This window comes from Melanerpes formicivorus, unplaced genomic scaffold, assembly GCF_026170545.1.
Source record: "Melanerpes formicivorus ecotype bairdi unplaced genomic scaffold, bMelFor1.0.p_v2 SCAF_6, whole genome shotgun sequence".
Classification (NCBI taxonomy): Eukaryota; Metazoa; Chordata; class Aves; order Piciformes; family Picidae; genus Melanerpes; species Melanerpes formicivorus.
This window is the reverse complement of record NW_027142358.1, coordinates 878,407-893,762: the sequence shown is the minus strand read 5'-3', so window position 1 is coordinate 893,762 and position 15,356 is coordinate 878,407. Positions and strand designations below refer to the sequence as shown.

General features: G+C 43.2%; 1 protein-coding gene across 1 annotated transcript in view; it reads right to left on the bottom strand.

Moving 5' to 3' along the window:
• Nucleotides 1-15,356, bottom strand: part of GFRA1 (GDNF family receptor alpha 1) — a 178,013-nt gene that overhangs the window by 57,979 nt on the left and 104,678 nt on the right. The window contains exon 4 of the mRNA XM_068139294.1: nt 8,440-8,779. Within this exon, the coding sequence (XP_067995395.1) occupies nt 8,440-8,779 (340 nt within the window). The remainder of the gene's footprint in view (nt 1-8,439; nt 8,780-15,356) is intronic.

The following is a 15,356-nucleotide window of genomic DNA, read 5'->3' as shown; positions in this document are numbered from 1 at the left end:
GGGTGAAACTGCTTCATTAGTATTATGCAGTTTAATCTTTCTCCCCATGATAACTGAACGAAACAAAATGTGTCACATTTGCCCTGCTGTAACCTCCTCCCTGGCTTTTCTTTCTCATCTCTGGTCTTCATATTCTTGGTATTATACAGGTGGCTTTCCTTTCTAACTTAGAATAACAAACCAAGACTTTTCAGACAAAATGATACACAGAGATGAAGGATCACATTGGGATGATACTAATGCCCCCAAGCTCTTAGCACTGAAGTTTCCTGGTGGCTGTGAGTACTTCAGCCCACGGAATTGTTTTGGCTAAAAAGGAGACTGACATAAAAGGCAGGCTGTCCTAATACAGCCAACAAACCTCTAATCATATCCATCCATGTTTCTTTTATGATTGCTGAATGTTCAGACACACATACTTCATTCCCCTTTTCAGCCTTATTCAGTGCCATGATTTGTCCTTAAAAGTAACCACAAAAGTCCTAACAGGACCTCAACCACATTAGGAATACCACCAAAGCTACACCATGCAAAAGAGAATCACAGAATATTAGGGGTTGGAAGGGACCTTGAAAGATCATCATAGAATAATTAAGGTTGGAAAAGACTTCAGAGATCATCAAGTCCAACCTGTCACCCAACACCTCATGACTAACTAAGCCATGGCTTCAAGTGCTATGTCCAATCCATTTTTTAAGACCTCCAGGGATGGTGATGCATCACCTCCCTGGGCAGCACATTCCAGTGGCCAGTCTCTCTTTCTGGGAAGAACTTTGTCCTCATCTCCAGCCTGAACTTCCCCTGTCACAGCTTGAGACTGTGTCCTCTTGTTCTGGTCCTGGCTGCCTGGGAGAAGAGACCAACCCCCACCTGGCTACAACTTCCCTTCAGGTAGTTGTAGACAGCAATTAGGTCTCCCCTGAGCCTCCTCTTCTCAGGCTAAACAACCCCAGCTCCCTTAGCCTCTCCCTGTAGGGCTTGTGCTTGAGACCTCTCACCAGCCTCGTTGCCCTTCTCTGGACATGTTCAATCAACTCAATCAACTCCCATGCCAGAGCAGGATCACCTAGAGTAGGTCACACATGAAGGCACCTGAATCAGAGAGTTCTGACAACACTGATGTATAACTTGTGTTTTACAGATACTGGCCACAAAAGAATCACACTGCCCTTTCTGTGGAGACTGGGATTCAGGAATCAGCAGAGGTTCTAGCTAACTGAACGAATGCTGCTTGAAGTACTTGAAGCTGCCTGACAAGGGACCTCAGTGTAAAGATGCTGTCTAGTTACTGCTTCTTGGAGCACAAAACCCTTGTCTGTGAGGCTCTCTGTTGCTAAAGCACAAAGCAGTAGGAAAGTTGGGTGCAAGAATAAAGCTGAGCCATTTTTTTAATTACTAGATCCTTGTGGTTTTGCCTCTTTTGAAGAGATGTCAATCACCCAGCAAGCTTTTAATCTTCAAGATTCTCTTAAGCAGAACAGAGAGAGTATAAATGAGGACTGGCCAAGCAGATTGTGGTTGAATGAGATCCTTCTACACTTTGACAAGGACAAAGCAGTCTTGTTTCGCTGGGCGTTTGATTTTTGGATTCCAATGGGATTTCTGGACACATTTTAAGGAGGAACTGCTTGATTCATCTTGAGTTTGATTCAGAGGGAAGAAATTTTAAATTACCTTTGTTTATGGGAGGGGAGACTAATATTCTGCCTATTACATTCTCCTATCAAAAAACATCAAGGTAATTAATCATGTAAAGGACTGGAAGGGAAGAAAATAATACAGCACTGCATATTTTCCATCTTTACCTTGCCTTGAAAGGGGTTTTGCTTAGTTTGCAGAGACTGCATTAATATTCTTTTCCAGGCTAGTAATTCCCCACACACCCCTTCTACTACATCATCATGTTTCCTCTTCAGAGCACACCAGCTTCTGCTCTACCTCTCCCTAGATCCTGGTTTCTCAGTTTTCTGAGGTGTGATCATTCCTCACTATTAATTCACATAAATGAACTAACACCTGGTTTTTGGTTTGGGTTGTTGGGTTTTTTTCCCCCCCACTTAAATAAATTTGGTGTCTCTACCAATATATACACAGAGGCATAGCCTTGTATATATATAGATACAAAAATCATTCTTCTTCAAATTCAGGCTGTATTTATAGAACTGAGGTGAGCTTGTGGGCATGCTGAAGGATATGGCCTGAAAGTTAGCTTGACATAGTTTTTCCTATCCCGCTTGGTATTTTGCAGACACGGGAGCTTGCCTTATGTGATGTGCAGAGAGAGCAGGGTGGATGTGCAAGTAGGCTGACCTCAGGCCAACCCTATTACCCTGCAGACATCCTGCACCTAGTGCAGGGTGAGTCAGGCAGCACATGAAGGTTTCCACCCACTCCCTGACTCAGTCTCTAAACGCACAATATAGGCATTGCCTGCATGTCTCGAAATTACGAGTGTCACTGGTTTACTGGCCTTAATAGCATCACAAAAACTATGTTGTTGTCTTGGATTTGCATACTCACAGCAAAACAATAACCTCAAGGAGCTGCCAGACAGCTTTGAGTGCCAAACTGATAAAAATACCCCTGGGGGAGGCACATCCAGCTCTGTTAGAGGGAACTGGATAATGGTACTGTGTCCTTGATGAAAACATCCACTACATGTCCTTTTAACACGTCAAGCTAGAGCCAGTTTGAGCAGTTAGGCTTTGAAGCTGGCCAACCAAATTGTAACCAATACAAGCTACAAGGTTGAGAAAGGGAGGTAGCACCTACATTTTCCCCCTCATTTTCAGAATTACAGAAGATCACTGGACTGTGGCAGGATATTCAGGGAGGATAAGAACAACGTATAGAGGAGCAGGTGAGGAGGGACTCTAAGTGGCTGTCATAGGGAGAATTCAAATGTGGTGGAGAGGTTGTGAAAGTCAGATAATGACTGGAAGATCTGGCAAGAGGAGATCAAGGGAGACTAAGCAATGGGAAGAGGCAAGAGAAAAAAAGCAAGGCAGAAAGTGAGAAAAATGAAAGAAGTATGAGGGATAGAAAACTTGAGAAAAGCAGCCTACTTCTTTTTCCCCTCTTTCCTCTCCCCCAACACAATCCTTTAGTGTGCTTCTGCTCCCTGCTACCTTTTAATGCTGCAGCTGAAGAGGGTTCCCTCCTCATAAAAGGTGCTGGGCTGCCCCTCTGATGTAGCAGGATAAAAAAGGCAAACTGCACATCAGTAACATCTTGTTATAGAGACATCTACTGTGTTCATCCACCCCCTCCTCTGGTGAATCTTACCCATGAGGGTGTACAGTTTGCAGTCAGTAATGGTGCCGTGTTGCAGGAACAGTCCCACCTCATACCCAGAGAAGCCACTTTTACAAAGCACTTGTAGATTGCATATGTCTTATGGAAAAAGAGCACAGTCACAGTTCATCCCTTTCCGTGGTGAATTAGCATTAAAAAAATTCTGTTCAACGATATATAAAGAGGGGAAATTATGACTGATTAGGACAGAAACTAGTAGAGGTTAAGAACACACCAGTGAAAGCACATTAAAAAGATTTGGCTCTCTGAATACACAGTGCTGAGAATATTGTATTTTCAGGGAGAGAACCCATCTACTGTCACCTAATGGAACACCTCATTATTATCTAACAGACATCCCATCAGGAAATGGTTTTCAAATCTTACTGGTTGGGTTTGGCTTTTTTCTTTTCTCCTTTTCAGGTCAAAAGAGTTGTCTTCTGAAATTGGTCAAGAACTACTGATAGGATAGGATAGGATAGGATAGGATAGGATAGGATAGGATAGGATAGGATAGGATAGGATAGGATAGGATAGGATAGGATAGGATAGGATAGGATAGGATAGGATAGGATAGGATAGGATAGGATAGGATAGGATAGGATAGGATAGGATAGGATAGGATAGGATAGGATAGGATAGGATAGGATAGGATAGGATAGGATAGGATAGGATAGGATAGGATAGGATAGGATAGGATAGGATAGGATAGGATAGGATAGGATAGGATAGGATAGGATAGGATAGGATAGGATAGGATAGGATAGGATAGGATAGGATAGGATAGGATAGGATAGGATAGGATAGGATAGGATAGGATAGGATAGGATAGGATAGGATAGGATAGGATAGGATAGGATAGGATAGGATAGGATAGGATAGGATAGGATAGGATAGGATAGGATAGGATAGGATAGGATAGGATAGGATAGGATAGGATAGGATAGAATTAACCAGGTTGGAAGAGACCTTTGAGATCGAGTCCAACCTATCATCCACTATCGAATCAACTAAACCATGGCACCATGCACCCCATCCAGTCTCTTCGTAAACACCTCCAGTGATGGTGACTCTACCACCTCCCTGGGCAGCACATTCCAATGGCAAATCACTCTTTCTATGAAGAACTTCTTTATAACATCCAGCCTAAACCCTGCCTGGCACAGCTTGAGACTGTGTCTTCTTGTTCTGGTCCTGGTTGCATGGTCTTAAAGACCAACCCCCACCTGGCTACAACCTCCTTCAGGTAGTTGTAGAGAGCAATAAGGTCTCCTCTGAGCCTCCTCTTCTCCAGGCTAAGCAACCCCAGCTCCCTCAGCCTCTCCTTAAAATGAGTCTCAAACATTTGACCAACCGTTTCAGATATTGCAATTGTGGACAACCAGAAACATTCTATTATGAGATTCTTCTACCAAAAACCCCAAACTCGTATTTTATGCTGTCTTTCTTTTCAACACATGACTGGATTGATACTGTTCTTTTAATAACAATGTGCCTGTGTTATCACCATTCTGGTCAGTGCCTTCTGAACACACGCAGGAGATGGAGGAAGTATGCAAATTCAAACCACAGATTATTAAAAAGACAAACTAATGGCTCACACTTTCATTTCTCAAGAGAAAATAGTGGTTGAGTACTCTTAAATGTGATGGCAGCAAAAATGGAAGTACATTGCCCTGCATTTACAGCAGAATGATGTTTTTAAAACACTTTGAACATAAAATCATAGAATTGTTAGGGCTGGAAGGGACCTTAAGGATCATCTAGTTCCAAGCCACCTGCCATGGGCAGGGACACCTCATACTACATCAGGTTGTCTCACAGCCACATCCAGCCTGGCCTTAAAACCCTCCAGGGATGAGGCTTCTACCAGCTCCCTGGGCAACCTGTTCCAGTGTCTCACCAATCAACGTTCTGAGTTTAATTGGTGGCTCAAATGATCAGAACAGAAGGCTCCTCAGAGGTCTGAGCTTTTCCAGGACAACATAGTGGGTGAGTTTTTGACAGTATATTGACTTTCTTTAAAAGCTTTGTTTACGTCCACAATAAAAAGCAACTCTAATGAATACTTTTTGTTCTTTGGCTTCTTGCTTTGCAGTGAGCCCTGACAGGTATGTCTGGGAAACTCCAATTGCTTTCAAAGCTAGATATGGACAGGGATACAAGTAAAGGCAGCAGAAAAATGATAATGAAACAGAACCATTCGGTATTCTGATGAAGCTGAAAAATTAGGACTGTTTACATAAGTCAGGAGTTATTTGCATTTCCTGACATTTCTGGCCCTTTTTTTTTTTCTTTCTTTCCTCAATTGAGAGTTTCTAACATTATGTAACAGAGGGATTAATGAATGAAAAAGAAAGAATGAAGCAAAGCATCCTGCCTCCTCAGCAAGTGGCACCTGCAGCTTGGCAAAACTGCTTCCCTTCTCTTAAGTGTGTCTCAAGATCTTACTCAGTGCATGCAGGACAAAGCTTTTAAAGAGAATCCAAACCAGAATGTTTTAATACTTGTTTGCATAGACCCAGATGATATTTTACACAGAGTATGGACAGACTGAAAGCTTGCACTTCTGAACAAGCAGCATTCTTAACCACCTGTGAGTGTACTTTCAGTAACTTTCCTAACTTGCCCCTCTTGTCTCCACCAGCACTACGGAGAAGGTTTAACAGTTCTAACAGTCACACAAATAATCATTTCTAAATGATTTGGTTTCACAGTAGGTAGAACATATTCTCAAATTATTCTCCCATTTAGATACTCTTTCTGATTTGAAAATGAAATAGACATTATCAGAGCAGGATTTATATGCCAACTAACTCCAGCTTTCAATTACTTTAAACATATCTGGAACTATGACGTAGAATGATATTTTTCAGCGCCAACATTTTCAACAGCAGGGAAGAGATTTCCCCTTTCTTTCCTCCCCATCCAAGTCTCTGTTTTCCTGCAGGACAAGAGGAACAAATTACACCAACTCCCTTTAGCTTCACAAGTCAGAGACAAAATGTCTTCTGCTGTATCATGGATAGGCTGGAATAACTGCTGATTCCACCTCCCCTTGACAGGCAGAGAGGGAAGGTATTAAATATAGTAGCTGTTTAGATAGCACAGAAGGTATTAGCATCTAAGTGAGATGACTCTCAGAAACACATTATGCTCGCGTTACCTCCAGGCAGAGGATCTAAGTGGTGCACTCAAGTGACTTTTCCCCAAACCCTGTATTTGCCCACTGGTTCCCTTGTACCAGTGCTGCCCCTCCCCCTCCACAGACATGTCTCACTGAGTCTTGGAAGAGTTCAAACTTTTTAATTTGGGTATTTTAAAGCAAAAGAAGCCACAGGAACAGCCTCTAAAGAAATCCACTTTCATCCTATTGCTGCTTGCAACTTAGGGCAACAAGAGATTTCAGCAAGCATGCCTCTGCAGCATTGCAATAAAGGAAAATCACAGCACCCAACTCTTGAAGTCAAGTTAAACTAAATGCTGTTAAAAACTTCACTGCTGAGATAACATGAGATCAAAGCTGATCAAAGAAAAACAGGCCATAGGAATGGCATTAATTTAACTAATTCCTGAATGCTACAACCCAAATAATAGGAAGAATCCTCCCTATACAATTCTCTCTTCCATTTCAGTGATACTGTAACACACAGTGTTTGTCTGAAAACACAGTAAAGACACTGTAACTTCTACTAATGAATGGGACCTGTGTATAGGTAATGGACATAAGCAAGAAGACTAAATGCACAACACAGAAATGGACAACAGGTGGTTCTAAGAGGCAAACTGCAGTCACATCAGCTATGAAGGTGCTCAATGCAGCTCACTGAACCCTGTTCTGATTTAAATCTGCTCTGATTTAGGTCAGCAGGAAACTGGCTCCAGATTTCCCTGACCCATCAAGGGTAGAGCACTACTCACCTCCACACCTCTGAACAACACTTGGCACATCTGAGGTGCTACAGCTAACTGCTTAAGATCAGCAGTGAAGATCTCATAAATAAACTTCAAAGTAAGTATTTTACCAGGCATATGTAAGTACTTATTAAGATTTGTATCATATCTTCAGTGTCCTTGACATTTTACAGTAATGTTTGTTTCCCTGCTTACTCATTCACAGAATTGGATAATCTACAAGGAATTTACACATGGGCATAACTTCATAAACAAGACATTAGCACAACAATGTTCTAATGTAAACATACACAATGCTAAGTAGGAATAAAGCGTTTCCTAAGGGCAGGAGGAGATCCTGTATGCCACTGAGTAAGCATCCTGTAACAACCTGCAGGAGCTCAGCAAAGGCCATTTTGTCCTGTGAAGCAGAGCTCTGCACTGCTTCTCCAGGGTGAACACACAGAGCAGACTCTGGGAATTGGGTCAGCGAATCAATGACCCTTCAGCTGTATCAGCCCAGCACTCTTGCCAGGGGCAGGGGAGATCAAATGATTCCAAGGCGAAAACCAGCTCTAGCAAGACAGTGGGATCTAGTTTACAAATGTGGACACCTTTTTAACCGATGAAGTAAAACCCATGAGTAGTCTGTGTGTTATGACCATTTGTGAAGTCCACTGTGTGGCTTCAATTCACAGCTATCAGCACTCACACATAAGATTACAAGGAAAGCAAGTCCCATCACAATGAGTAGTTCTATTTTCACCTGGTCACTAATGGGGGCATTAAAATCATCCTGAGGCATCATTTTATACAGCAACTTAAAGAAAATGCTTCCAACAAAGATCTGTAGGAATTAAACAGGGGATTTAAAGGTTCCTCCACAATGTGAGGGAGTAGCTGTGAGTAATTCTGGAGAAGACACATTAAAATCATCCTGAGACATCGTTTTATACAGCAACTTAAAGAAAATGTTTCCAACAAAAATCTGTGAGATTTAAACAGGGGATTTAAAGAGTCCTCCATAATGTGAGGGAGTAGCTGTGAATAGTTTTGGAGAAGACACACACTGTCACCAGATGCAGGCTTTTGTTATTCAGTTAAGGATGTCAGAGGCATTTCCTTTTTCCCTGACTCATCCTTTTTCCCTAGTGGATATTCTGACCCTTAGTCCTAGCAAATCCAGCAGTACCAAAAAGTTCTCTCTGGTAGGTACCTCATTAATCACTCCCCTGCCATGTGCTATCTTACCTGCAGATGTAATTCTTCTTGCAGGATTCTTGTAAATTCAGGCAGTTTGGTTTCTCCCTGTCCTCATATGAACACACAGGAACAATAGTCTGCCGTCTCCTTTCTGTACAGGCTACGTCTCGACAGGAGCAGAAGAGCATCCCATAGCTGTGCTTTGGGGGAACCTTGTCAAAAAATAGCCGGAGGGCCTTATGACACTTCCGCTTGTTACAGATTTCATTAGACGTGCTGCTGGTGCAGGGGGTTATGTAAGCAGATCTGAACCTCTTGCAGGTATCATTTAGGTTACAAGCTTTTGCTGCATCCAAGCAATTGTTCCCCTTTGAAAGTACTGGCTCCACTAGAAAAGACAACACAACAGCAGTAAGAAATGCGTCACATTTATACTGTCTTTCCATGCTTGCGTTCATTGCACTGTTAACGAGACCCTGAGCATATATTTGTTACAGACAAAACTTTTCAGTGCCAGAAACTGCCACCAGTCCTCGTGTTTCTCAAGGTTTCAGGAGTGACCAAGTGTACAGGCATACGTTCAGATCAGAATGCTGGCAAACCAAGGGGGGATTGCACCGGGCAGGCTGTACTTCATCTTCATTGTAGCAGACATGTGGGATGAGTATCAGGTAAGACTTGGCCTCATTAAAAAGCTATTAAAATCACTGGCAAATTTGGAAGGGTTATGCTGGGCCCATCACGTAAGAACACAGTGAGCACATGGGCTCCAAACTCTGTGTTTTTAAAGCTCTGACATTTCAAGTTTCATTCCTAGAACAGCGTAACTGACATTCAGCGTCTGCGCCAGGTAACAGCATTTAAATGTGACTTGTGTGCTCTGCAGAACCTAAAACCCCATGCCTGCTGTTACAGTCTGTGAGGGATGAAAACAGCCCACCCAGACAGAAGGGAAAGCACGTGCAGCTCCATGACTGTGAGCTCCCTAAGGCCACACACAAGGCCTGTAAGTTAAAGACACTTTAATAAGATCTATAGATGCCACCCCAACTTTTATCAAGTTTACAAGCTTTGAGAAACTGACATAGAATTAGCAGGTGACCCTGAGAGGGACACTTTAAAAGGAATATGTGTGTCTCCACACACACTTACAGGCACACACCAGAAGAAGTACACCTACAGGCACACACCACAAGAAGTTAAAGGAAAAAAATGAAACTCAGGTAAGAGTTAAGACTATAATTGCACATTCAATTTTGCAATTCATTAGCCAGGTATTAAACTCCCATCTATGCCCTGCTTGAAAATGAAGGCAACTGGCATTACAATGCAAAATTCAATTAAGACTAATCATAATGCTGGTTTGGTATTAGGAATGCCAACATCCCAGATCCAGGAAAATACATTAACTTCTCATTGCTACAGAATTGGCAAGCTGAAGAGAACATTTTGCAAACATCTAAAACTCTCAGGAGGTCTGGCCACCCATAAAACATCTCAAATGATCTACAGCTCTTAAGTTCCTCTTAGAAAAAGATTTTCTTTTTTTTTTCCCCACTTCGGTCCAAAGCCCTTCAAGTCTGTGCCACTCTTCATTCTCCTAATACAGAATACAGAATTAACCAGGTTGGAAAAGACCTTCAAGATCATTAAGTCCAACTTATTACCCAACACCATCTAATCAACTAAACCATGGCACCAAGTGCCTCATCCATTCACAAACACTTCCAGCGAGGGTGACACCACCGCCTTCCTGGGCAGCACATTCCAATGGCAAATCACTCTTTCTATGAAGACCTTCTTCCTAATATCCAGCCTAAACCTCCCCTGGTGCAGCTTGAGACTGTGTCCTCTTGTTCTGGTGCTGGCCACCCGGGAGAAGAGACCAACCCCCACCTGGCTACAACCTCCCTTCAGGTAGTTATAGACAGCAATAAGGTCTCCTCTGAGCCTCCTCTTCTCCAGGCTAAACACCCCCAGCTTCCTCAGTCTCTCCTCATAGGGCTTGTGCTTCAAATCCCTCCCCAGCTTTGTTGCCCTTCTCTGGACATGTTTCAGCAAGTCAACATCTTTCCTAAACTGAGGGGCCCAGAACTGAACACAGGACTCAAGGTGTGGCCTAACCAGTGCAGAGTACAGGGGCACGATGACTTCCCTGTTCCTGCTGGCCACACTATTCCTGATACAGCCAGAATGTCACTGGTCTTCTTCACCACCTGGGCACACTGATGGCTCATGTTCAGCCTGCTATCAACCAGTACCCCCAGGTCCCTTTCTGCCTGGCTGCTCTCCAGCCACTCTGACCCCAGCCTGTAGCACTGCACGGGGTTGTTGCGGCCAATGTGCAGAACCTGGCACTTAGATGTGTTAAATCGCATGCCCTTGGACTCTGCCCATCTGTCCAGCCTGTTGAGGTCCCTCTGCAGAACTCTCCTACCCTCTACAAGATCAAAATCTGCCCTCAGCTTGGTGTCATCTGCAAATTTACTGATGATGGACTCAATGCCCTCATCCAGATCATCAATAAAGATATTGAACAGGATGGGGCCCAACACTGATCCCTGGGGACACCACTGGTGCCTGGCTGCCAGCTGGATGTGGCACAATTCACCACCACTCTCTGGGCTCGACCCTCCAGCCAGGTCCTAACCCAGCACAGAGGGCTCCTGTCTAGGGCATCATATATTTATCTTTCTCTATGGCAAGGAAAAGTGAGGCAGCTTGGCTGACATTCTGCACTGAGGCACTGCAATTGCCTGAACGGACTGTGCCCAAGACGGTCCTTGGTGCTAGCATGCACTTTACATTATACAAATTAATCACCCATTACTATCCCTATGCATCTCAACTCTCCACAAACAACACAATGAATAAACACCATTATATTTGTTTTTCACCCTAGCAATATGCTACAGCTACGGTTCAGTGAGTTCATCCACTTAAACTTTGTATATTAAACATTCATACTCCAAGTCTCTCCCAGTCTCATTTTCTTGCACAGTAAACGGCAACTTTTTCTTGCTTATCTCCACAAATTACCAAATTAGAGACAAGCAGCAGTTGGCTATAAATTAACAGATCCAAGTATTTCTTTATTGATAGCAGCCTACCACAGTTTAAGCAACACCAGATGCAGAAGATGTAACATATCCAGAAAAGAATAGAATAGAGTAGAATAGACCAGGTTAGAAAAGACCTTTGAGATCATTGAGTCTACCCTATCATCCACCACCATCTAATCAACTAAACCATGGCACCAAGCACCCCATCCAGTCTCTTCCTAAACACCTCCAGGGATGGTGACTCCATCACCTCTCTGGGCAGCACATTCCAATGGCCAATCTCTCTTTCTATGAAGAACTTCTTCCCAACATCCAGCCTAAACCTCCCCTGGTGCAGCTTGAGACTGTGTCCTCTTGTTCTGGTGCTGGCTGCCTGGGAGAAGAGACCAACCCCCACCTGGCTACAACCTCCCTTCAGGTAGTTGGAGAGAGCAAGAAGGTCTCCCCAGAGCCTCCTCTTCTCCAGGCTAAGCAACCCTAGCTACCTCAGCCTCTCCTCACAGGGCTGTGCTCCAAGGCCCTCCCCAGCTTTGTTGTCCTGCTCTGGACACATTCCAGCAACTCAGCATCTTTCCTAAACTGAGGGGCTCAGAACTGGACACAGGACTCAAGGTGTGGCCTAACCAGTGCTGGGTACAGGGGCAGAATGACCTCCCTGCTCCTGCTGGCCACACTATTCCTGATACAAGTATAACATTTTTGTACATGGAAATGCATTACATTTTCATACAACTATAAGCTTAACTATGAATTCTCCAAGTTGTCATGGGCTTTTTTTTATACAGTATATGGAATTATATGTTTAGTACAAATATAATTACTATGTAATCTGCAGGGTGTATAATTATGCAATATGTGAATAGTACATGCTAATTACTATGTGATTGCATAGTAATTACATGGTTATTTGTGCCTGGGAGTCAACTGCTAAATTCCAGTGTTACAAACGTGATTCTCTGGCAAAGCTCTGAACGGGGCATTTCGATATGCACAGACATCAGCTCACTCTATGAGACATTAGAAGGCATTCTTTAGAGAAAAGCCAAGATAGAATAAAGCACCTCTTTGCTGATAATCATGCATATGTTTTCCATTAAAGGTCAAAAAATGTAGCAAATACTCATACAGAATGAAAAAGCAGTATGAATACGAATACCTCACAAACCCCATGGGACAGGTTTATCGCTCTTCTTGAAACAGAGCACAAGCAAATTCAGTGACCACACAAGCAGCAGTGAAAGTTATCTTGGATAAAAGTTGAATTAGGTGCAAATTATTCATGAACAGTAATTATGCTCATTCATATCTTTCATACAATTAATATCTACCCAAGGCCAGCATCCTCTACATGTCAACTCTGAGCACGGTCCAGGTGCTTTGCTATTTGTTTTTTCCTCTAGAACTTGCCTTTTCTATTTTATACATATGTGTCTAGCTACTGCTTCTGGAGTATTCATCAGAATGTTACACAAATGACTTCTAACTTTTAAACCCAAGACTAACAACACATTCATCAACTGCATTTGAACTAAACAAGACTATTTGAGCAAACTCTTCTCATGAATGCCAGGTTCTCCCAAGCTTTTAGATCACGTTCTAATGCAAAACTTACAATCCAGGACACACTTTATGCTTTATTTTTATTGTGTGGCCGGTTGACATTGCCCCCTTAAGAAAGGGAATATGGTGGACGGAAGTTGGTAAACGGAAGGAATAGTCTAAACTATTTCATTGGTAAAGTGGGAGGAAGCACCTTCTGAACTGGGAGTGAAGTGGACATTTGCACGACTTTTCTGTCAGTCTTGCTTCCGTCTTTGCTTCGTGCAGCAGCTCTGCCTGTGCTGGGCTTTCTGCCAAGGCCTCGGCCTTGAAGACCAGATAACAGCCGGTATTAACTCCTTTCCAATTAACACGAACTGCTTCTAACTTTTTTTCCTTTCTTTTCTTTCTCTTTCTATCCCATTCTGGGGAAAGGGGGGGAAGAGAGGGGAGAGCGGAGGTGGGGGACCCCTCTGCCGAGGGGGGGCCACTCTCATTTCTGTGTTGCTCTGTTGTATATCTTTGTATATATTGTAGATATTGTAAATTTGTAAATATTCCCCCTGCAAATCCTACATTGCTTTGTAAATATAGCTCCACTGCTTTGCTAATTCAGCTTGTGAGGTTTTTTTTTCCTTTCCCTTCAATTTTCTTTTCCCTTCACCTTGAAAGGGGGAAGGGAGGAGGCTTCTTGGCCTTGCCCTTCCACCCACCACATATTGTAAAAGTACAACATAATTATTCCTAAATCCTGTGGCAACTACAAACAGTTAACACTGAGAGTGTTGCTAGGGATTACTTACACAGCAGTAATACATAAGGTCAAAATTCCACCCAGCTTCTGTTCTGCAAAGCTTAAGATTATTAAGACAGGCAGAAGTTTGGCTCTTGCTAGGTACTGACTACATTAAGAGCAAATGGATCTAATCCAGAGCTACTTTTCCTGCCAGCAACATTTGGGAAAGGTCTGTGTAAGGAAATCCTTTTTCAGTTCCCCATGCTCATGGGGCACTTGGATATGGATTGAGGGCAGTCAGAGCGGCAGCCTGAGACAAGTAATGATTTCTTCCCACCACCATTTCCCCATCCAGAGCTTCCCTGGGGCCATTCTGGAAATCTCTGCCAAACCACCTAGCTCTCTGCTCTTACCAAACCACTACAGACCCTCGGGTAAGCTCCTTCTAAGCAGGTTACAAGTGATGCCTCATGTCCGTGTGCAAGGCACTGGTTCCTACCCACAGCAAGGGGGGCAGTAGAAATCTGTAAATACCAGGATGCTGCCTCCCAGCAGAAGTCACCAGCAGCTACCAACTGCTTTGCTTCTAAGGGTTCTACCCTGATGTTGTGCAGGCAACAAAGCCAGCCAAAGCCAGCCAGCCAAAGCCAGCCAGCCAAAGCCAGCCAGCCAAAGCCAGGAGCTGCTGCCTCAGTCAGAAAGCAGCATCTCTCAACATCCGTAGAGTTAGGATGCCTAAAAGCATCCTCCTACCAAGCAGTTTGCTGCACACTACATGCAAAAACCCTGGGGCAGCAATCCCCAGCTTACTGATACTGACCTCTACATGGCTTACCAGCTCCCAGCTCTTCTACTACACACACAACACACGGGAGCAAAGTGAGATGATTTTTTGGTAAACTTCACTGATGAGAAAAAATAAAAGACCTGCATTATATACTACAAGGTGTTACCACTTTGATATTTGTCATCTCCTGAACCACCTCCTCTCATACCCCACAACCCTCAGCCCAACATTGTTGCAGATGCAATAGTTCTGGACCAAAGTTCCCATTCCACAGCAGAAAGAAGCCAGGCAAACATTCCAGTCTTTTATCCAGAGACCTTTCTAAAGTTTTAATAGGGCTTCCTCTGCCCTGTGTGATCTTCCTTATGCTTCACCCTCTTTCACTGTTTTTTCTCTTTAATCTTTCATCTTTCTTGCATTTCCATTTCTATTTCATTTCTACACCTACTGAGCCTTTGGATGTCTCTTCAACTTCTGTTAACCCCATGGTGCACAAGGAGGGATTCTCAGTGGATACTGGTAGCTTCTTAATCAGGCTCCCAGTAGATGGAAGGAGTGAAAGGACTATTACTTGTTCTAGAAGATTCTTATTAAACGGCAAAATGGACATTTAGTTTTTCAATCTTCTTACAGTACATAAAATGCAATTTACTGAGGTTGCTCTTAAAACAATTACTATTTGCAAGTAATTAGCATTAGTAGTTTTCTAGAGTTCTTAGTGAATGGAATGCTGTAAAGAGAGCAGTAAATGTTAATGTGATGAAAGGGAAAATTACAGCAAAGTGATAGAGGTGGCCACACAAGTATGGGCCTCCTTCAATGCAGGTGCAGAACACGGCAT